General features: G+C 36.5%; 1 protein-coding gene across 2 annotated transcripts; it reads left to right on the forward strand.

The window, feature by feature from the left end:
• Positions 1-1,152: 1,152 nt before the first annotated feature.
• On the forward strand, positions 1,153-22,911 carry LOC132050137 (cell division control protein 48). Of its 2 annotated transcripts, none has more exons than XM_059441201.1 (15): positions 1,153-1,303; positions 9,725-9,849; positions 10,099-10,263; positions 10,404-10,534; positions 10,700-10,844; positions 10,972-11,231; positions 13,219-13,343; positions 16,389-16,432; positions 19,715-19,846; positions 19,966-20,043; positions 20,892-20,983; positions 21,064-21,186; positions 21,886-21,946; positions 22,048-22,227; positions 22,617-22,911. In XM_059441201.1, exons 1-14 carry the CDS (start codon positions 1,222-1,224, stop codon positions 22,213-22,215), a joined length of 1,731 nt encoding a protein of 576 aa, XP_059297184.1. In that variant the 5' UTR covers positions 1,153-1,221; the 3' UTR covers positions 22,216-22,227; positions 22,617-22,911. The 2 variants fall into 2 exon arrangements, with proteins under 2 accessions (XP_059297184.1, XP_059297186.1); XM_059441203.1 differs by having other exon boundaries at positions 20,901-20,983.
• The last annotated feature ends 150 nt before the right edge of the window (positions 22,912-23,061 follow it).

Genomic DNA, 23,061 nt, shown 5'->3' on the forward strand with positions numbered 1-23,061 from the left:
GCGGGCCATAGAGATTTTTATTTATTGGTAAATAAAGATAGTACTCCATCCGTTTTAAATTAAATGTCTTACTTTCTTTTTTGGTCTGTCCCAAAAAGAATTTTGTATTTATATTTAGTAACTTGACAATTCAAATATCCTACATGATATTTTAGTAATTACAGACATCTTTAATTTAGGATCATAAGATTCAAAAGCCCCTAAAAGGGTGTTTTGGTATGACGGAAAATGTTTTCTTATTTTCTCTTATTTGGTTGCACTTAGATCTTGAAAAATGTTTTCCATAAAAATTTGCGAGAAAACATTTTCCGGATAAACAAAAACACGCCGACGCATTTCCCAACCCAACCCCGTACGCCATACCACTACCACCCCCCTACACCCATAAATCCATCTGCACCTCCCTCACCACCGACCACCTCCTCCCTCACCCCCACTTCACCCACTACCCCAAGCCACCCACCCCACCCCACCCCACCTTTCACTACCCCTCCGAATTTATTTTTTCATATATTTTATTTTACTTTTATAAAAAATGCAACCCCACCACCCACCCCTCCAATTTTATTTTTTTTAAAAAAGTTTTTAAAAGTTTTTTTTTTTTGGTGTTTTACACCACCCAGCACCCCCCCCCCCCCCCCCAAAACCCACCCTCTTCCAGATTTTTTTTTTTTTTAGGTTTTTTACACAACCTAGCGCCCCCCCCCCCCTCCGTATTCCCTACCACCAAAAGTTGCACTCCGAATTCAAAAAACTTCTTAGTGATTTTACTTTGATCATATGCATTATGCTCTAAAAATGACATTTTTCAATTTGCGTACCAACACACAAGAAAATGAGTAGGAAAACACTTATTTTCTGAGAAAACAAACATTTTCCGTGAACCAAACACACCCTGATTCCTTAAATTTTGTGTCCAGTCAAACTAAGAAGCTTAAAATAGGATGGAGGAAGTAATATATATTATTATTCTCTCTGTCTTAATTTAAGTGATACATTTTTCTTTTTAATCTGTACCAAAAACAATGATATACTTGTATATTTAAAAGTAGCCTAGCTTAAAACTTTCTATTTAAAAATAGCCTAGCACTATGCATCATTACAAAGGACGAGGCAGACCAGATGTTCTGCAATAGTGGTTAACGGAGAAGTTTCTATTATTGCGCACTTGAACCCCCAACATCCACCGTTGCCACAGATTGAACTAGAGCGACTTCAATTATGGCGTTGTCAATAAGGCGTGTTGGTAGAGCACTTCACTCTCATTACAGAACCCTAGCCCTTTCTCCATCTCCGCACAATGGTATGAATTTTGCTATCGCATTTCGTTTCATGTATATTGCCGCTGTTTATGTACTTTGGCTTAATTTTCGACTACTAGTTTTAGCTAAGCCGTTACGCGAAATTGCTCCGTTATTTGGGTGAGTATACATGTGATCATGGAGTTGATTTCTCGATTGGTCACTCAGCTAATTGTTATTACTCTCTCTCTCTCTCTCTCTCTCTCTCAATTTACGCATGCTATAAATCATTTCATTTAGGTAAAACAAAATTAAAGTAAAATTGTTCCATCCCAATTTATGTTGCACCGTTTGACTTGACACAAAGTTCAAGAAAGAAATACTTTTAAAATATGTGGTCTAAAACAAATCTTAGACATTTTTGTGGCTGTAATTCATTTCATTAAGGGTAAAAGGGATTTCATTAAGGGTAAAAGGGGAATTCTAAAGTTAAATTGTTTCTTATTATAGCAAGGTGACAAAAATCGAAAGGAAAAGATGTTCGGGGACCATCCCAGGATTTTATGTTCGCGCCATTCAATAAAATTTATATTCAACTCACGTTTGACTTGTAAACACGAAGGAATCACTTAAGTGCTAATTTTGTATTTCTAATGCACTTTAAGGAAAAAATAATATGTGGACACACTTTTAGCTAAAACTAAAACCTTAGGAAACATTTTTGTGGCTGTAATTCATTTCATTACTTTTAGGGTTTAAGTAAAAAGGATTTCGTGTTTAAGTCCGCGCAAAAAAATGAATCCAAAATGGATAAAAAGTACTTTATGAACCTAAAACTCAAAGCAAGCCTTCGATGGTTGATATCACCGATTCAATGTCACATTCAAATAAATGCATATTAGTTTCCTTCAAGTCCATTTGCACACAAATACCATTTTCACATTCTCGCACCATAAATCTTCTTTTAATGTTTATTTCTTTCAAATTTCCAATAGACAAAAAACAAGTAAATAACTAAAAGAAACAAAGAAAGAGAGACAAACAAGAGACATACAAAGAATGGAATTTGGGAAAAGATGGAGATTTAAGGTTCTGGCAATGGAATTCGGAAGGTTGCCGTATTGATTTTGATTTGGAAAGGGGGAACCCAAGAACTAGGTTTATGTTTCTTGATTTTTATTCAGAAAGTTTATATACCTAAACAAAAAGTAGTACCGAAATAAAAAAGCTAAAAAGTAGTAACTAAAAAGTAGTAACTAAATTACTAATAATTGAAACTAAGTCAACACAAATTATTAAAAAGAAAAAGAAAGAGATTAGAATAGAACGTGGTGATGCCGATTAGAATAGGATTTGTACCTCACGTGGTCGCTTGCCGACCTATATTTAATTTTTTTCTAAAAAAAAAATTGTGTAGTTACGGGGGGTTCGATCCCGTGATAGTACGTCCGGCCCATTTACCGGCACTACGGCATGCCTTTGTCATCGGGTGCCACTTTAATATTTATCTATACATTATGTATATATACCTATATATATGTATTGTTTCGTAAATTATAGATGACAATGAGTATCTTTTTTATTCCAATTTCCTTTGACAAAAGGAACTGATTTTCTGAGATAGTAACTGTTAGTTGAGTGACCATAGAAATCAACTCTGTGATAGTAATTAGACTTGTCCATTTACTTATGTAGGTAAATTATGATGAGGTACGACTCTGTAAATTATGTATTAGTACTATTTAATTAGACTTCGGTAGATTATGGTAGCTCTAATCCTGTCACTAAGACTGTTGTTGAATTTTAATCCTAAACACTAGACCCTAGACCTAAGGTTGTTAGAGATGGGGCATTTCAAATATGATTCTATTGATTATCTTTTTTCTTATTTTTATGTGGAAGTTTTCTCTCATTGTTCTTCATGCCAAAAGCAAAGAACATGGTCATGTAAGATGATTGGTTAGTGGTTATGAATATGGGTGTAAGAATACACTTTTGAAGCCAAGCTGGTTACATGGATAAGTGTGAAATTCAATAGGTTATCAAAGTCGAATCTGTAGGAAGGAGGGAAAAAAAAAAATGAAAAGTTCCTATGGACCTAATGATGCAAAAAGATGCTTTGTATTTGGCATGGTCCTTCTACAAATATTATGGATATGAGATATGACTAGCATGTCCAGTGACAATTATGTGACTTAACTGAGATAACCACTTTCGAGTTGGGCTCATCATATATTCTATACTTTCTTTCTGATGAACTTTAGCTTGTGATTCTCAATTATGATTTGCATCATCTTGTACTATGCTGAACGAGAGATACTAGAGATTGTGATAGACTTTAAATGAAGTGTCAAGAATGGAGAACACTAATTAAGGCCTCATTTGTTTGCACTTAATGGTGGTCTGAATCTGAATGGTTTAGAGTTCAGACCTTAGACCAGTAAGTGCATTTGTTGGTCTTAATCATTAAGATCTTGAACAAAGTCTTAATATCATTAAGAGCTATTTTGTATGGATAATTTTTACCACCGGCTCCATCTCCCCCCATCCCCTCACTCCCACCACCCACCCCCTACTTACCCCCTACCACCACCCCACCTACCCACCACCACCACTACTCACCCCACAACACACCCACCCCAACCCTCCACTACCCATCCCCCACTCACCACCAACACCACCCCAACCTCCACCCCCACTCCACAAACCCACCCCCACCACCACCACATTTACCACCCACCCACCACCACCACCATACCCCACCCCCTGAAACCCCAAAGCACCATCACTACAAACATCTCCATCATTACTAGCAAACATAGATGTTTCATATTTTATCAAATAATATTTTTATTTTATTAAATTTGTATTTATTTTCTAATTTTTAGTTCCGATTTTACTTGAATTTATATTTATTGTGTGTAAATAATTACATTATGCACATTCAGATGTTGAGAAAACAAAATATCTAAATCATTCAGTGTTTAGATCTAGAGACAACATCTTAATCATTCAGCTGTGTATTCAGATTCAGACGTCTTAATCTTAATGAAAACAAATGAGGCCTAAATTATTAGAAGATGTTTAACATGTTCCTAGTTCGATCAGAGTTGCAAGAAGGTCTAGTGTTTTACCATTAGACTCAGCAGATTCTGGATTGTGGAATGTTTTTGCTTCTGCTTCACTTACATATCAATTGACCAGAAATTTTGCAGCTTTTTTCATTTTCTTTTGTAAAAGCTGTATCATTGATGACATGTTGAATTAAAAGGATACTATTGTTAACACGGTTGACATTTCGGACACATAATCTTAGTCGTCACTAGGAACCTGTCAAAATCATAGCCTCATGCATTTCCTTGAAGGGTAGATTCACGCTTAAACTACAAGCTAGTAAAGGTGAGGATGCAGAACCTAACTCCTTAGATGCAGTTTTGTTTAAGGTGACAAGCCTAAGTACAGCCAAGCTCTAGCCTGCATTGAACCTTTTCTTCTTCCTATTATTTTTTTTCCGCCTGCATTGAACCTAGCTTAAGGGGTTAGGCATGCTTCGGACATAGCTTAATAACACCGCTAAGCTATAATTGTGTTTGAACGTGTGGATTTAGAAGGCCAAACCATCAACTAAATCTTTTTCCTGGAGCAACAAGACCAAGAATAGTAGTTGGTGAGGGAGGTATATAAGGGTTAACAACAGAAGCAGTCTGAAAAAAAAAAGCACTAGAATCTGAAATGGATAATGGTGATTGTGATATTTTTCGGCTTGTTATGTTTTACTTTACATTTAAGTATGTGGTCAAGTAATAAGCACTCATATCCTTTTGTACCTTCCTTCATAGATATATGTGCCAAATATTTATATATATAAATCTCAATCTCCAAATATTTTAGACTATTTTCTTAACAATTCCTATATTAATTGTATTAGTGGGACCATGTAATAGTGTTAAAATTCCTCTTCTTTATGATTTTCCATGATTTCAAGATCACATCAAGTATAAATGTTTCTTAACCTGAAAAATGAAAAATCTTCTCAATAGTGCTTTTCTTGTTTGCAATTAAAAAAAGATCACATCTTTTTGTTTTTTGGTTAGGTAAATTAAAATTTCATTAAGGTTATCAAAAAAAGTAAATTTTATTAAAAAAGGGCCAAGAAGGTACTATGACGAGTACAATAAAGGGTATTAAAGTTCTCATCTATGTCCAATGCTATCCAAAAAATTGAAAAATTGTATCAAGCTATCTGAAATATGACCCCTACACCAAAAGTAACGATTTTGTAAACATCTATGCTTTATAACATACATGATTTATTTTTCTTTCAAAGCATCTCTTGTTTCTCTCAAACCAAATAGTCCACAAAATGGATAGTGGAACAGTCTTCTAAAGTGTTTTCAGTGTTTTGGATATCCTCTGACCCTGCCAGCACAATAATAAGCTCTTTACATCTCCTGGCATAACCTAACATACTCCAAATAGATTAAGAAATAGTGTCCAAACTAGCTGGACTTGATTGCAATGAAGTAAGGACCCCTTTGGCCATGAGAATTATTCACTTTTTTCTGGAGTTTTTTCACTTTATGATGTTTGGCCATAAAAATTCCAAATACAACTTGAAGTTGTATTTGTTATTTGAAAACAACCAAAACCTTGTTTTTCACTTTTTCCATTTTCTGTTTTGGACCATTACTTTTGTTTTTTTGTTTTCAAATTTTACCCTAAAAGTTTTTATGTTGCTCAATTTTTACCCTAAGAGTTCATACAGCTTTTTTCACTGGTCAGAGGCAACTTATGTTGCTCAGTTGCTCTCCGCTCCAACAACATTCAACATCATGTGCTAAAAAGCCTCTAAAAGAAAAGAAGCAGGTGGGAATTTTGCAACAAAGTCATATCTAAAGATGTTATATTTTCTGTGTACACCAGTAAGCCTCCCAGTTGCAGCCTTTTGATGGAAAGAAACCATCAGTTTTGAGCACTGCATAAGCTGATCTCGAGTATAGTTGCTATATTTCTCGCACTGGTTATGTTTATTAATTGCTTCGGGTGATTTTGCTAGTTTTTAGAAATTGGGGGTATAAATCATATTTCATGTTTTTTTAGAAAAAAGTACATTTCAACAACCAAATATAATTTTCAAAAATTATGGCCAAACACAACTCCAACTTCAAAAATTCCAAAAAAGTGAATTTTTTTCGGGATTCTATGGCCAAACGCCTACTAAGTGTCTGCTGCTTTCCTGAGAATCTTCACAGAATAAACATTTACTGCATAAAGACACACCTCTTCGTTGAAGACTGTCCTAGATCATACAATGCATTCTTGCTTGCCACCCAACCAAAAAAAGACACCTTGGGAGGTATCGAGACTATGGTGAAAAGTTTTGGGTTGGTTTGGAATGCCTTGGGTGATGCCAGACACCGTAAAAGTGCTAATGTTTAGTTGGAATTGTGGTAGGAGAGAAGGAAGACACAGGGCATGTATTTGGTACTCCACTAGTACTTATATGGATTGCTTGGAGAGAAAGAACAAGGCGAGCTTTCGAACGCGTAGAGACAAACTTTGTACAATCAAGGAATAGTCTCTTATCACTTATTTCTTTTTGGTGCAATCATGAGGTTCCTTTGTGTATAGAAGATAGGGTGCCGTTCGTAGAAAACCATATCTTTTTTGTAGGTTCTTACTTTTAGTATACTTCTTATATACAGGCTTTTTTGGTCCAAACTTTCTAATAATTATTGCTTTATTAAAAAAAGGCACTTTGGATGTTACCTTTAATTAGCATATAATCTTCCAAGGCTAATCCATATCCCAATCACCAGATTGCTTTTGAAGTAGATCATAACAACATTTTTAAGTAAAGACTCCTCTCTTTCTATCCAGGCACTGCAATGAATCAATATTACTACCATTCAGAGATACAGACTGTAAAACCTCTATTAGAAGACTATTTTGATTTTCCTTATCAGGAAAAAAAAAAAAAACCGTATAGAAGACTAAACTCATCAATCTCCGAATTCCAACAAAAACCAAGCTCATCAATCTCCCAAGCATTAACGTCTCTAAGTTGTAGATGTCATCTAGAATTAGAGAAACAACTAGCTGGCAGACATTTTCTATATATGGCAAAACTATACGAAGTAGGAAACTCATCTTTTAGTAGCCGAATATCAGCCAGTCAGAATTTGATGTTTTTGCCATTTCCCACAGTCAATCTATTAAAAAACTGAACTCCTCAATAACAACAAATATGCTTCCAACTAGTTCTATTAGTCATTAATGTAGTTTTAGGAGTCTAATGATCTTCCTTCCCATTTGTGGTGTTGAACTGTTGATAACCCCTTGCTAGACCTTGTTTTCCAGCATTGAGCCTCATAAGCCATTCGAAAAGTAGGCAAAGTTTTGAAGCTTGAGATTTTTCACTTCAATGCCACCCCTTCTTTATTCATCACCACCCTTTGCCACTTAAAAATATGCATCTTTTGATGGATAGCATTACTTTCTCAAATGAGATTGCCTCTCAACTTGATCTTTCTTTCTCCACTGTAGAAGGAATGGGAATAAGGGACATCAAGTATTTAGGCATGTCATCTAACACACTATTCACCAAAGTGAGTCTACCGCCGAAGGACAAATATCGTTTCTTCTGTGGAGCAAATTTTTTCTCACATCTATCCTGAACCCCTGCCAGATCCCTTTGCCTTCAATTTAGCACCAAGAGGTTGACCCAAATAAGTTGTAGGAAAAGAATCTATGTTGCATCCAAGTATTTTAGAGAGCTCCAGAATATTTCTTCTGCATTTACAGCAAAAATACTGCTCTTCACCAGATTAATCTTAAGGCCAGACACTGCTTCAAATGCCAGTAAGATAATTCTGAGATGCAAAGCTTGTTTCCGATCAGCTTCAAAAAGAAGAAGGGTATTGTTCAAAGTTACCAGTTTCAAAAAAAAAAAAAAAAAAAAAAAAGGAAGGGTATTGTCAGCGTAAAGTATATGGGAAATGTCCAAACTGCTCTCAGTATAACCATCAGTGTGCAAACCATCCAAAATTTTCAGCTCTCTTCAACATGAGACTTAGTGCTTCCATTATCATAACATATTCATAAGGTGAAAGAGAATCACCTTATCTTAGGCCTCTCAATGTCTTAAAAAAATCCTTCTGGATTCCCATTAATAATAATAGAGAACCTGACTGTAGATATGCATGTATGTATCCATGGATCCACTTGTTCCCGAACCCCATTAACTTCATTATGTGAAGTAATTATGACCATCACATAGTCATATGCCTTCTCTAAATCCAATTTATATAATACTCTATGCCAGCTTGTCTGCAGATAGTGTTCCAAACATTCATTGGCCACCATAACAGCGTTGATGATTTGCCTTCCTTTTATAAAAGCATTCTGATTCCTGGAGACTAATTTATTAATCACCATCTTCAACCTTTCTATAAGCACCTTGACAATAATCTTGTAAACACTTCCAAGCAAACTGATCTGCCTATAGTCTTTTATTTCCAGAACACCTTTCTTTTTGGGAACAAGAGCAATATATGTTACATTAAAACTCCTATCAGAAGTGCCTTCTCTGTGGGAAAAAACCAACTTTTTTCATAATACCATCCCACATTAAAGTCATCGAGTCCAGGAGCTTTGTCTCCCAAAAGGTCATATAAAAGCTTTGTCTCCCATAAACTGCATCAGATTAAGGAGTCATGCTTTTCATCTACTCATTCTTTTGTCTCCAAGATCTTTAATCTTCTTGTCTTCAACCTCAGTCTTGTCAATACAATTGTATCTATTGTGGGCATTGGCTATTTAATGAAAGAACTTTGTATTCTTACCAACTTGTTTGATCTCTTCGAACTCCTTGCTAAGGTTGGATTTCACAGTTTCCAACTCACATCTTTGTTAACCTCCGTGAATCATGTATCAGTTCAGAAAGAAGAAACATAAAGCCTCTGCTTTCTAGACAGACTCATCGTTGGGACACTTTATTATGTCTAGCATTTGTCAGGAGGCTCTTATTTGGTTAGAGATTTGTATGTTAGTGTAAGGATAAGTGTGAAATTGGGAAAATCTCTAGTTTTAGGAAACCCGTATCTGTTTTAAAAGATATATTATTGAGTATTGAAATGAAGTGAACCCAATTAGAGTGGAATGGACATGGAGAATTCATATAGCCGAACTCAACTAGTTTGCATTGAGGTGTAGTTATAGTTATAGTTAGTAGCCACTTGGCCTACATTCTTAGGTCTGCAGCCCTATTTCTAGGGAATATTTACGTATTATTATTTGTACTGAAAAGAGTATTTACTTGTTCATATACATATCAATCTATTCTACTCTATTTGTTGAGTGGTCAGGATTTACTGTTCTCTTTATTCAGGAAAAAGGGAATATTGTGAGGCTTGGGGAAATATCCTGTCTGTTTTGAAGTGCTACCGAGATTTGCAGATTTTAAACTTGAATTTGTGTTACAGGAAATTTTGGGTGTCACGGACGTACATTTTCTTCAAGATCAGTACCTTCAACTACTATTCCTGCCATTTTAGCTGGACTGCTAGGAGTTGGAGTCCTGGATGTAACTTATGCAGATTCTGATGAGGTCAACATCCATTATTGATGTTAATTTTTGTCCATAGGTGTTTATATTGCCATGACGTGTCACTCTGTAATTATGATTAATCAAGCGCACCTCACTAATATCATGTAAGCTTACGTAGGTAAACCGTACAGATGATAATCCTTTCGAATGCAGGAAATGCGCTGGTCACTAATAAGATATTTGGTGCTCTTAGTTGACAAAATGATAAAAATTTGAGAACAGGTACTGATTTAACTTGCTCTTATATAGGTTGGTCCCAAAGTTCCACCTTCTGATTCTCCTCCAATTCCAAGCCACAATCCCCTTGAAGAAACAGCAAAAGCAGAGAGACGCAGATTAGAAAACCTGCTCAAGAGCAAAGGAGTGAAGTATGGTTCTTATCCTCGTTTTACTGTTGCCGTAAAGGGTCAAAAGGTTATTGCTTTTCCTTCTAGATAGCAGAAGCTTAAAGTTTTGTTTGCTTGAGCCCTTGACACTTTCTTTAAAAGCTTTAAATTCACTTTTCAAGAGGAATAGATTAATTGAGGAATATGGTTGGGTTTTCATTCTAGCAGGTTACTATCAAGTTCCAAGTTCCTCCAACCTGTGAAATTCCGCTACTAATTGCAAGCCTTGTTTCACGACTCGGAGTAAAACTTGAAGATCCTAGTGCAGCATCAAATATGATGTTACGCGCTTGGGACAGGTTAGTTAAGCATTGCTTTGACGATGTCAGATCATTTTGCACCAATATTACAGTTCATGTCATTTGGAAAATTTTAAAATGCGTTTTGATATTCATAGTCTATCTTGTTTGCTTCATCAATTGAATGTCCCTAGTCTCCTTAAAGATTTTTTCTGTCCGTTGCAGTGGGGTTGCCTGGCAACTGGCACTTAGCCATCCCCAAACGAAAAATGGAACTCCAGGGGAGCAGGCTGGTGGAAGGGATACAAATCCTTATGATGAAGATTTATGCATTCTCATATTTCGTCCACTCATTAGCGCTGACAAAGCTGTACATTTCCTGTAACTTTTGAACCAAATTTTGTTGGAATCACTTGCATTACTGTGCTTCCTCTGGCTTGCAAATTAAAACCTACCTAATATTGGAACATAATGAGAGTTTCTGCAATTATGGGCAGGAGATTGAGTTTATGAAGCCCGGGAGCTTTACTGATGAGGAGCTTGATGCTTTGGTATCTGCGCTAGAATTAGCAGGACAACAAAAAACAGTGGACTTAAGATCAAGAGGAGATGCAGGCCGAGTTCCTTCTGCAGATAAAACGGTTACTACTCTAGAGTCTATGGGAGTAAAAATCTTTGGCATTAATGCGCCCACTAGTGGTAATCCAAAAGCTAATATTACCTGGGAGAATATTGCTGGATATAATCAACAGAAACGGTAACTGACTCTGATTTGGATCATCACATCTGTGCATTTTCTACAACCCTGGAAATGTTAAACTGGAGATAGAACATGGAAGTTTGAATTAGTCTTTCTTTTCCCTGAAAGTTAGAAATATGTATTAGTAGAAATAATGGAGATGTGTCTTGCTGTATAACCTTATGGTTGGTTGGGGTGAAAGGATGAAGGGTGAGAGGAAAGTAAGTAAAAGAGGAAAATTGGTTTCGTTTTCTGAAAAAGTTAGTAGTATTGATGTCCAAAATAAAAAAGCACTAAGAAAGTGCTGTTGTTTCAAAGAGAATAGAAGAAAAAAACTGACTGCCTATTCAAAAGATTTACGAACTGTAAGAGTGTTTTGGCTTCATTTACCCATTCTAATCTACACCAAAGGATAGCAACATAATACAATCAGATTTTACTTTCATTACAGAGTTCTGTTCATCTTCAAAACATATTCTGTTTCGTTATTTCCATATAAAACACCCACTGCAAGCAGGAACTGTATACCAAGCCTCCTTTAACTTCTTGTTCAGGCACAAAAGAAAATCTTTAGTTGTTCTTTGCATGGTCCATTTCATGCCAAGAGGTCGAAATACAGTTTCCAAATTCCTGAGGTAACAGAACAATGCAAAAACAATTGATTGTTGGATTCAGCCTCTTCTCCACACAAAACACATAACCTGAAACGAAGGAAGTGAGCTGAAAAATTCTGAAATTCTCTACATTTCCCGTTCATTGGAATTCCTCCTGAACCTACTATTTAACTGGTGATTGTCCCAGCTTTGTGCTAAAGCCTAATATGAGGTTGGCATTCTGTGTGATATTGTGGCGGGAAGGGAATTGATCTTTGAAAGAGGAATGACCTAACCAGTTGTCTTTCCAGAAGGAGATTCTTCTTCCGGTTCCTATTTTAAAACCAATATTCTGGGAGAAACTAGGCCATAGTGCTCCGATGCTTTTCCAGACTCCAACTCCCTGTGCCCTGTGGTTATTTCCCTGTGATCCAAAAGAGAAATATCAGTTGTTTTCCTTGATTGATGAGGAAGACCATTTAGGTGGCAGTTTTCCATGAAATTCCTTTTGATCTCTTGCAAAAAGTTTTTCTAAAGGTGTGTTTGTTACAACTTTTTCTAGAAGTTCTTCAAAAACAGTCTTTTTGATGAAGTGATTTCAGGGTGTTTTTTCAAGAAAAGGTCTTCTTCCACCCACAACCACTTAAAAATCTTCAATAAAGCTATGACTATCCATTACGTTTTCTTTTTTGCACAATCCATTTTTCCAACATACTTTCTCACAACTTCTCCAGAAGTTGTCTGCTACTTAGTTTCCCCTTCCTTACCATAACCTTTTCTTTGATAAGTAGCAAACATGATGCAAAATAATGAATAGGAATTAAAGAAGTATAGGATCATATGAGAACATCTTAAATGATGAGGCTAGAATGCCTGCGGAAACTTCAACTAAAGTAATAGCCAAGCATTAGATGGATTTTCATATGGACTATTGGTGCATGTGATCTTCCAAGTTCGTGATAATCAAAATATAGTAATGTAAAATTATCAAGCTTACCTTTTCTTTCTTTAAGTTGTAATTAATTCTGACAAAATATGTGTTTCTAAATCTAGTGCTGGGAATTGTTTCTCTATCATGTTTGAGGCTGTATCAATCTAGATTTTTGTTGCCTAAATCATTTACTTTACCCTGAAACCATTTGAGATAATGCACATCCATTGTTTGTTAGGATTGACTGGATGACCAATTCCTGAAACATTTGTAGTAACTTGAATTTAGCTGCTTCATTAATTGTATATTTGAAATCATGCAAGAGTCTAAGTGACTTTGATTTCAATAATAGTGTATGCTTTATCGGTGAATGTGCATGTGTCAAAAATAGTACAAGCTACTGGTGAATGGTACCTCTTGTCAAGAATAGTATCTACATTGTCTTGAAGTGCTGACCTTTAGTTGATTTTCTAATTTCTAGGGATATTGAAGATACAATACTGCTAGCTTTGCAAAGTCCTGAAGTATATGATGATATTGCTCGTGGGACCCGGCGCAAATTTGAGACGAACAGGCCCCGGGCAGTCTTATTTGAAGGTCCACCAGGTTTGACCTCTATGACTGAATGTTGAAGGCTTATATTCTATTCAGTGCGGAGACGCTCATTCAAAGTCATATTGCTCCGATGCTCTTGTATATATATTTGTATTTATGTAATCAGCCTGTTGTAATTATGATGCTCAAATTTTACTTTTTCATTATATTTATCTTGATGCTTCTGATCATGCTAAACATAGCTTTGCCAACTAGCGCTGTTTAATTTTCTTTTTTTAATTCAATGGACTTGGAATGACATAATTTGAGTTTGGCTGCTTTTACATCACAAATTTCTTGCAAATCTAACTATGTAGCCAATTGACGCATGTGGGATGATAGAAAGATAGAGATCTATGGAGCCTTCTACAAACTTTCTTTTCTAGTGTGCATGTTTTGTTTTTCACATGTTCCATTTTCTTGGATAACATTTAATTGGAAAACGGTAATATCTCTGTGAATCTTAAAAGGAAGAAATTGGGATGATGTGTTAGCTTTACCCAATTTTTTATTCAACTACAGTGCCATATTTTTTGAGAGAAAGGGTCACTACTCCAACCCAAAACGCAACAACAACAACATAACCAGTGGAATCCCACAATGTGGGGTCTGAAGAGGGAAAAGTGTACACAAACCTTGCACCCACCTTGGAAGGTAGGGAGGTTGTTTCTGAAAGATCCTCGGCTCAGGAGAAAACAGGGCAAAAGAGTCAGATAAAGACAAGCATATCAAAGCTATGCGAAAATGAGAAATAACAAGAGCGAGAAAGTCATGATAAAATAGCTTGGAACGATAAGACCCAACAAATATAAACAGAATTCAAAGGGCAATAAACGATAGAGCAAAACTACGACTACTAGTGCGAAAGAAAAAGCGAGACTACTTACTAGCCTTCTATCCTAATCTGAGTCCTCCACAACCTCCTATCTAAGGTTATGTTCTCGGTAAGCTGAAATTGCGTCATGCCCTGTCTAATCACCTCCCCAATACTTCTTTGGCCTATCTCTACCTCTTCTGAAACCGTCAATAGCCAACCTCTCACACCTCCGCACTGAGGCATCTGTGTCTCTCCTCTTCACATGCCCAAATTATCTCAGCCTCGCTTCCCGCATCTTGTCCTCCACTGATGCTACTCCCACCTTGTCCCGGATGTCTTCATTCCTAATCTTATCTCTTTTAGTGTGCCCACACATCCACTGCAACATTCTCATTTCCGCGACTTTCATCTTCTACACGTGAGAGTTTTTGACTGGCCAACACTCTGCTCCGTACAACAAAGTCGGTCTAACCACCACTTTATAGAACTTGCCCTTAAGTTTTGGTGGCACTTTCTTGTCACACAGCACTGCGGAAGCGAGCCTCCATTTCATCCACCCTGCGCCAATACGATGTGTGACATCATCATCGATATCCCCATTTCCTTGTATAATAGATCCAAGATACTTGAAACTTCCTTTCTTTTGGATGATTTGGGTACCAAGCCTCACTTCCACGTCAGCCTCATGAGGTACGCCACTAAACCTGCACTCGATGTACTCTGTCTTGCTCCTACTCAACTTGAATCCTTTAGACTCCAACGTCTATCTCCAACCCTCTAGCTTAGCATTAACTCCGCTATGACTCTCGTCAATCAAGACTATGTCATCTGCAAACAACATACACCATGACACCTCACCTTGAATTTGTCGCGTCAATCCATCCATCACCAAAGGCAAATAAAAACGGGCTAAGAGCTGATCCCTAATGCAAACCCATCAGAACTGGGAAGTGCTCCAAATCTCCTCCGACTGTCCTTATCCTGGTCTTGGCTCCATCATACATGTCCTTGATCGCTCTAATGTACGCCACAGAACATGTATGCCTTTAGCCTCCAAGCATCTCCACAGAACCACTCTTGGCACTTAGGCGTAAGCCTTTTCTAGGTCGTAAGCATCTCCACAAAACCACTCTTGGCACTTTCCAACCCAAAACACGTGATATTTTATTACTCCCTCCGTCCCAACTTATGCGGCACCATTTGACTTGGCACAATGTTTAAGAAAGAAAGGAAGACTTTTGAAATTTGTGGTCTAAAACAAACCTTAGATATTTGTGTGGTTATAAATCATTTCATTAAGGGTAAAAAAGAAATTTTAAAATTAACTTCTTTATAATTATAGAAAGGTGACATTCTTTTTGGGACAGACTAAAAAGGAAAGGGTGCCACATAAATTGGGACAGAGGGAGTACCTTTCAGCATGGAAGAAATGACACAATTAGTCCTTAATATTGTTCACTTGTTCTATGTTAGTCCTCTGCTTATAAACATAGTAAGTTAGTCCCTAAAAGTTCCACAGTATGTAATAACTTAGGCCCCTCCATGAAAATTGTAAACTGCAGTGTAAAACATGTCAGTTGAAGTTTCTATAATTCAACCAATTATAATATAATTATTGGCACATTATATGTTCATTATTCATGATTTTTTTTTTTTTTTTTGAAAATAAACTTCTTTACTTTTCAATATTAGTGTTTATTTCTTTCTTTATTTTTTGGTCTTCACTAATCAGTTATGTGTTGGAAAATGATAGATCTTATTGATAGTAAATAGAAAATAAAAATTAAATACAAGTAAATAAAAAAGTGCAAATGCTAGAGGTGATGGAAGTGGGTGGTATGGAATTGGTGTGGGGTATGGTGAAGGGTAGGGGGAAACAAGGGTAAGTTTTGGAATAAACTCTCTAGATTTACTAATTTCAAGCAAAACAGATTCAGTTTGCACATTTTATGTTTATATTAACGCTTTTCTTGTGGTAGGAGTAACGTTGTTAATATTGTCTAATACTCGTAACTAGAGGAGTTACATAAAGTATGTGTGCAACCTTGGGGACTAAAATTGTTGCATGGCCTCATGTCCTGTCTCTTGACTATTTATTTCAGATTTGCCTGGACTTTTATGCAAAATAAAGAACTGAACATTTTAATTAATTTAGGGGATTTCAAGGGTGATTTTGTTCCTGTAATATCCACCTCTGCAGAGGTGTTGATAATGCTTGTTGATATATGTTCTTCTTTCAGGAACTGGAAAGACATCTTGTGCACGTGTTATAGCTAATCAAGCGGTATGCTAGTTCTCTCTTTTATAGCTTTGATCTCACCATATTGTTGGTTTGTGTTATTGTTATTTGTCATCACCTGTATGTGTAGGCCAGTCAATGTAGAACTCAATGACTGTAATTATATTATGCATAGTGGTCTTTGATTATTTTTTCTTGCTGAAGATGTTATAACTAAGAACCCTTGATTCACAAGAAATTACTGATTTTTGTCCTAATCTGAAATCATTTTTCTGTTCAATAAACTGTTGGTTTTTAACAAAGAAACGTAGGAAATAACAGAGTAAAAATTACTGAGAGAAAAATATACTTCAATGCAGTCAAAGGGAATTATTTTATTCAGCTATGTTTAGCTCTGCATTTATAGGGGAAAAAAACAGTAAAAAGATAACCACAAACTAGCCTAGAATATCTCTGCAGAGTATATCTTTAACTAACTAACCTAGCCTAGAATATCTCTGCAGAATATATTTCTAACTAACTAATTACTAACAGTAAAACAAAGTTTATTCAAAAGCAGTAAAACAAAGTTACTGCAGTCCAAAAGCAAATATTCTAACACTCCTCCTTGGTTTTGGAACTGCAAATTCTAGACTTGGCTGGAATTGACTTCGTGAACAAATCTGCCAATTCATCTTTGGTCTTGCAGTTAGCTTGATCCATATATCTCCAAGTTGCAGCTCTTGATTATCAACAAATTCTGGCGCGTGTTCATCTTCTGTTGGATTAAATGAGAAGTTTTTCTCTCTCATTTTAACTCGTAAAATCTCCTGCTTAGTGGCATCAAAGATTCCACAGTACTTGTCTTCGAATATCAATTTAAATCCTTTTTCCACTAGCTGGCCAACACTTACCATATTTTGATCAATATCAGGCACGTAAAGAACATCTGAAATTATTTTTGTACCTGACCCTGTTTTGATTGCAATAGTCCCTTTTTCCTTTTGCAGGAATATAGTCACCATTCCTGATTCTGACTTTCTTGTTTCTCATAGACATAAAAAAAAAATTTGTCATATGGCATGTGGTTTGTAAACCACTATCAATCATCCAAAAATCAGATTCTTTGATTGAAAATATGTTGCCACAAACAAGTGGTCTTCTTCTTCTTCATCATTGGCGACTTGGACAGCTGCTGTCATATTTTGGAGATTTGTTTTTGCAAATCACTGCTTCATGACCAAGTTGGTTGCAGATCTTGCAATTTGCATCTAGCCTCTTCCAACATTTAAATGGAGGATGACCTTTTTTGCCACGATGCTGACAAGGTGGGTAATTTTTCTTTGAATTATCACCCTTGCTTTGAGCCTTGTGGTTGGCTATCAAGGCTCCTTCAGCCATACCATCTTGTCTCATAAGCCTCCTTTGCTCTTGTGCTTGCATTGTATTTAGCAATTCTGCCAAGGTAATTTTGGAAAGATCTTTTGTGTTTTCCAAGGTAGTTATGGATACTTCATATCTTTCAGGCACCGTAACAAGATTTTTTTCAACATTTCTTGAATCTTTAAATTTAGTGCCAAGCAACCTTACCTTGTTAACAATGCCAAGAAGCCGGTCTGAGTACTCTTTGACGGTCTCAGATTCCTTCATCTTTTGCAATTCGAATTCCCTTATTAAATTCAACACCTTCATGCCTCGTATTCTTTCATCTCCTGTGTATTCTTCCTTCAGATAATCCCAAATTTCTTTTGTTGTTTTGAGAGCCATAACACTTGTGAAAATTGTTGCAGAGACACCAACAAACAAAGTTGCTTTTGCCTTTGATTTTCTAATTTTCTTTTCCTTTTGGCTTTAGTTCTGGGCGATGGTGGGATTATTTGGCAGCGGAAGAACATCATAATCCTGTTCCACGACCTCCCAAAGATCTAAAGCCTCAAGATAAGTCTCCATTCTTACTGCCCAGAGATGATAATTCTCACCATCAAAGACCAGAGGAGCTATTTGAGAAAAGCTATTTTCAGAATCCATCTCACTCATAAGTCCCTCAAGAAAATGGCTCTAGATACCAATTGTTGGTTTTTAACAAAACGTAGGAAATAACAGAGAAAAAATTACTGAGAGAAAAATATACTGCAATGCAGTCAAAGGGAATTATTTTATTCAGCTATGTTTAGCTCTGCATTTATAGGAAAAGAAAAACAGTAAAAAGATAATCATAAACTAGCCTAGAATATCTCTGCAGAGTATATCTTTAACTAACTAACCTAGCCTAGAATATCTCTGCAGAATATATTTCTAACTAACTAATTACTAACAGTAAAACAAAGTTTATTCAAAAGCAGTAAAACAAAGTTACTGCAGTGCAAAAGCAAATATTCTGACATAAACCTATCTTATGAAGTGAACCGAGTTCAGAATATAGATAGTGTACATAAGTATACAGAAACCTAAGCATGAATCCAGTTTATGGAATGAAAATGCAAGCTTATGCATTCAGTTCATTGAATAGATGTCAATTAGAAAGCAAAAAGATACTTGCTTCTATGACTGGAGGTATATTAGTCTCTGCAGATATCACTTAACTGAAACCAAGTCCAATCTTTTGCATCTTAGCAAATTTATCCTGTTCTGGTGCACCCCAAAATTCATCTTTATCCATTTATCCCAAAAAGTGCCCATAAAAGCTCATCTATATGAAAGGAGGTCATAGTTAACTCCATAATCATTTCACTTTAAATGCAAGTGTTTGGACCATCTGGATAGGAATATCTAAGTAAGTAATTATAAGGATTCATACTCGATTTTGCCGGAGCTTGCAGGATTTTGTAGAATGCAACCAAGATGAATGTAAGAGCTTGGATCTAGGCAGAGATTGTAAGGGAAAATTGGGTTAGACCTTAGTCAATGGAGTCACAGAAGTAATACCACGTGCTGTACATGCCAGTATGTAGGAAGTTATTACTTGTATTATTTTATGTGATTCCTGTACTTGATAAGGTTCAATCTAATCTATATTCCTGATACCGTCAGGAAAATAGTTTTGAGTTCACTTACATCCCTGAATCTTGAATATGACGGTGGTGGTGCGAATGTCCCTACATTGTTTGATGTCGTCCTTGTCTTTCGATGTGCTTCAACAGTTAAGGGATCTATAAACCCATCCAAAAAAACAGAAAACTTATAATTGTACAGACAGCCTGGCGAGTTCGGCAGGGTTCATCGGTGTTTTGGAGTTTTGACGTTAATTTAATCCAAGTATTATTACCACCTTGCCCTGTGCAGCAGCAGTAGTTTTGAAGCTTAACAATATTTTAGTTGTTTTGGTGAGCTTATCTTCCACTGCTGCAGGGTGTCCCATTGTTATATGTGCCATTGGAAATTATAATGTCAAAGTACTATGGTGAAAGTGAGCGTCTGTTGGGGAAGGTGTTCTCACTTGCCAATGATCTCCCAAATGGTGCTATAGTTTTCCTCGATGAGGTAATCCCTGAGACTACAGCGACATAATTCTTCTCATTTAGTTCCCTTTATAACTGTCAAAATTGTCGTCCAACATATCCACTATCCTTGTATCACTTTTTTGAACCACACAATGGCAGGTTGATTCTTTTGCTACTGCTCGTGATGGCGAAACACATGAAGCAACACGCAGACTTTTATCGGTGCTATTACGGCAGGTACTGTTGGAAATCCTGTATACGCTTAATCACTAGCATTAATATATGTGAATGATATGCGAAAGAATGTTTGGACATGGTCTAGTACCCCTCGAGAATCTTTTTAGTATTCTGTAATACCCTCAAGAAAATTGTCGGTACGGTATTGTATAATACACAGGGTTGTGTTATTCGATCACACTGTGCAAGCAATCATATCTCATAGCTTTATTATGGTTTATATTTGACTCTAATTCTCCCTGTATTGTTAGAGACTTGTTGGGAAAGATACAACAACAACATACCCAGTGAAATCCCACAATGTGGGGTCTGGGGAGGGTACAGTGTACGCAGACTTTACCCCTATCTTGGAAGATAGGGAGGCTGTTTCCGAAAGACCCTCGGCTCAAGAGAAAACACAACGAGAAAGGTTAGATAAGCACAAGCAGTTCAAAGCAAAATGCAAATGAAACTAAAGAAAGCGAATAAGTCAAGATAGAGCAGTCTGAAAAAAGGAAGCAGTAGCTACCACAGATAAATAAGATAATCGAAGTACAAGAAACAACATATAGTAGCAAGAATCAAAGGACAATAGACTATAGATCGAAACAGCGACTACCTACTAGCCTTCTACCCTAATCTGAGTCCTCCATAACCTCCATAACTTGTTGGGAAAGATAAAGGCAAGATTTAAGGTTCCACATGCTGAAGCAAGCAATAGCTTCTCAGACGTGGTCTTGGGAGGATTTGGCTTGAAAAAAATGATGCTTATTTTAGTTTTATATCCATTTAGAAAGTGCATCTACTTCTACAATTTATATATATGATGACATTAGCAGTATTTATATGATGGCTTATTAAAAATTTACTTGGTGCAGATTGATGGATTTGAGCAGGAGAAGAAAGTAGTGGTAGTGGCTGCTACTAATAGAAAGCAAGACCTTGATCCTGCTTTAATTAGGTAAATGAGGTTTTAGATGTCCAAATGATACCTTCTGAAACTTTGGCTCTCCCTAATTTATCATTTCCTGTTGATTCCAGCCGATTTGATTCCATGATTACATTCCCCCTACCTGATCAACAGACTCGTCAGGAAATAGCCGCACAGTATGCAAAGCATTTGACAGATTCTGAATTATCTGAATTTGCAAGAGCCACGGAAGGGTAAGCATTTATTGCTCAAACTGCTTCACTCTTAAAACAGATGAAAGTGCATACTTCTTGGTATGCTCAACTTCAACAGATGAGTTGGGGGATGTGGTTTGGAACTATTTGGCTTTCCAGCTTTAAATTTTTTTATTAGTTAATATTTTCCCTCTTATTTTTTACTTTTATTTTCTCACTTGGGATCATAAATATATAGTACTCCCTCTGTCCAATGTGTCATACTTTCCCTTTTAGTATATCCAAAAAAGAATGTCATACTTCCTTATTTAGAAACAATTTAACTTTAAACTTTTCATTTTACTCTTAATGAGATGATTTATAGCCACACAAATGTCTATGGCTTGTTTTAGACCCCAAAGTTATCTTTTTTTTTTAAAAAACTTTTACCTTTTTAAAAAAAAAAAAAAAAAAACTTTGTGCCCAGTCAAACACTACCACATAAAATGGGGACGGAGGGAGTACTAGTTAACATGTGAGAGTTCTGCTGAGTGCTAACCACTCTTGAGTTACTACCAACAGATTGTCTGGGCGGGACATGAGGGATGTCTGTCAGCAAGCGGAACGAAAAAAAAAAAAAAAAAAAAAAAAACTTTGTGCCCAGTCAAACACTACCACATAAAATGGGGACGGAGGGAGTACTAGTTAACATGTGAGAGTTCTGCTGAGTGCTAACCACTCTTGAGTTACTACCAACAGATTGTCTGGGCGGGACATGAGGGATGTCTGTCAGCAAGCGGAACGACGTTGGGCATCAAAGGTATTACTTTAATTTTTAGACTAGATTTGCTATTCTTCTTCTCTTGACGGGATATTGACACTCCTCCCCCTTTTTACTTTTTCTCTGTCTGGATGTTACAGATCATTCGTGGTCAAGCTCCTAAAGATGAAGGTACTGGTGGTTTGCTCCCCCCTCTCCAAGATTACGTTGACAGTGCTAGGAACAGGCAAAGAGCTCTGCTTGATATCGATATTCAGAACAGAAGCATGAATCCCGCTTCAAAGAAGCCTCAGTTTGATTTTGTATAATATTATCTTCGGGTAGGTCATCTCTTGTATGTGCATATAAAATCTGCATTCGTAACTGCCGTGATTAGTCATCATTGGGTGCTATGCAATTATTCAGATGATTTTCCCTAAAGGCTTCCATGTTTTACCTACATACCCTTTATGTATGATGCCTGCAAGAAAACAATGTGTTCAACCATATCCCATAATTTGTTCATTGGTCTATATTTCAGTCAATGGTGTTGAGCCAGTGTTTAAATTGGAAATTAGCCCTGAATTGACCTGAAGTTTTAGTTGGAGTAGTTCTTGTTCATTTTATTCAAAAGTTAGCTCGTGATTGCAAAGAAACAAACTTTTTATTTTCTAAGTCTATGTTTGCTTTGGCTTTCTGAATTGACGAATTTAAATTGGCCAATGAGCAGATTCTCGTTTCGGGAAGCCAGAACTGCGGCAGAAAACATTCACAAAAGTTGAATGTGTAGCACAAAGACCATATGAAGATGGATGTAGTCAAATCCCAAAAACAGTTCTGATCCAAAAATCCATCGCTAGAAGTACGCGTAATGTGTAAGGACATGTTCATACTTCATTGACAATCCTTATGCTGCAGTTTTTACATGGAGATCATTGGAATTGGAAACGGAAACATATAACGACAAAATTGTCATCTTGGTAGTGGAATGTGTAAATAGTGATTTTTGCAGTTTGAAGCTTGTTCGCGCTATCCCTTTTTTTGGGGTCCTCATTACCTGCTTCTTTTGTTTTCGTGCTATCTTTATTATTTCCCTTTTACGTATGGAGTTGCGTACATAAACTTTTGGTACGGTCTTTCCCAGCATTGCTTAAGTTCCAAATTCTTACTGGATC

This window comes from Lycium ferocissimum, chromosome 3, assembly GCF_029784015.1.
Source record: "Lycium ferocissimum isolate CSIRO_LF1 chromosome 3, AGI_CSIRO_Lferr_CH_V1, whole genome shotgun sequence".
Taxonomy (NCBI): domain Eukaryota; kingdom Viridiplantae; phylum Streptophyta; class Magnoliopsida; order Solanales; family Solanaceae; genus Lycium; species Lycium ferocissimum.

Bases quoted from the DNA above. Each gene is read 5' to 3' on its own strand.
- LOC132050137 (XM_059441201.1), top strand. From the start codon at position 1,222: ATGGCGTTGTCAATAAGGCGTGTTGGTAGAGCACTTCACTCTCATTAC. The intron at 10,845-10,971 runs GTACATTTCCTG...AATTATGGGCAG, and splicing joins TCATTAGCGCTGACAAAGCT to GAGATTGAGTTTATGAAGCC. The intron at 21,947-22,047 runs GTATTACTTTAA...TGGATGTTACAG, and splicing joins AACGACGTTGGGCATCAAAG to ATCATTCGTGGTCAAGCTCC.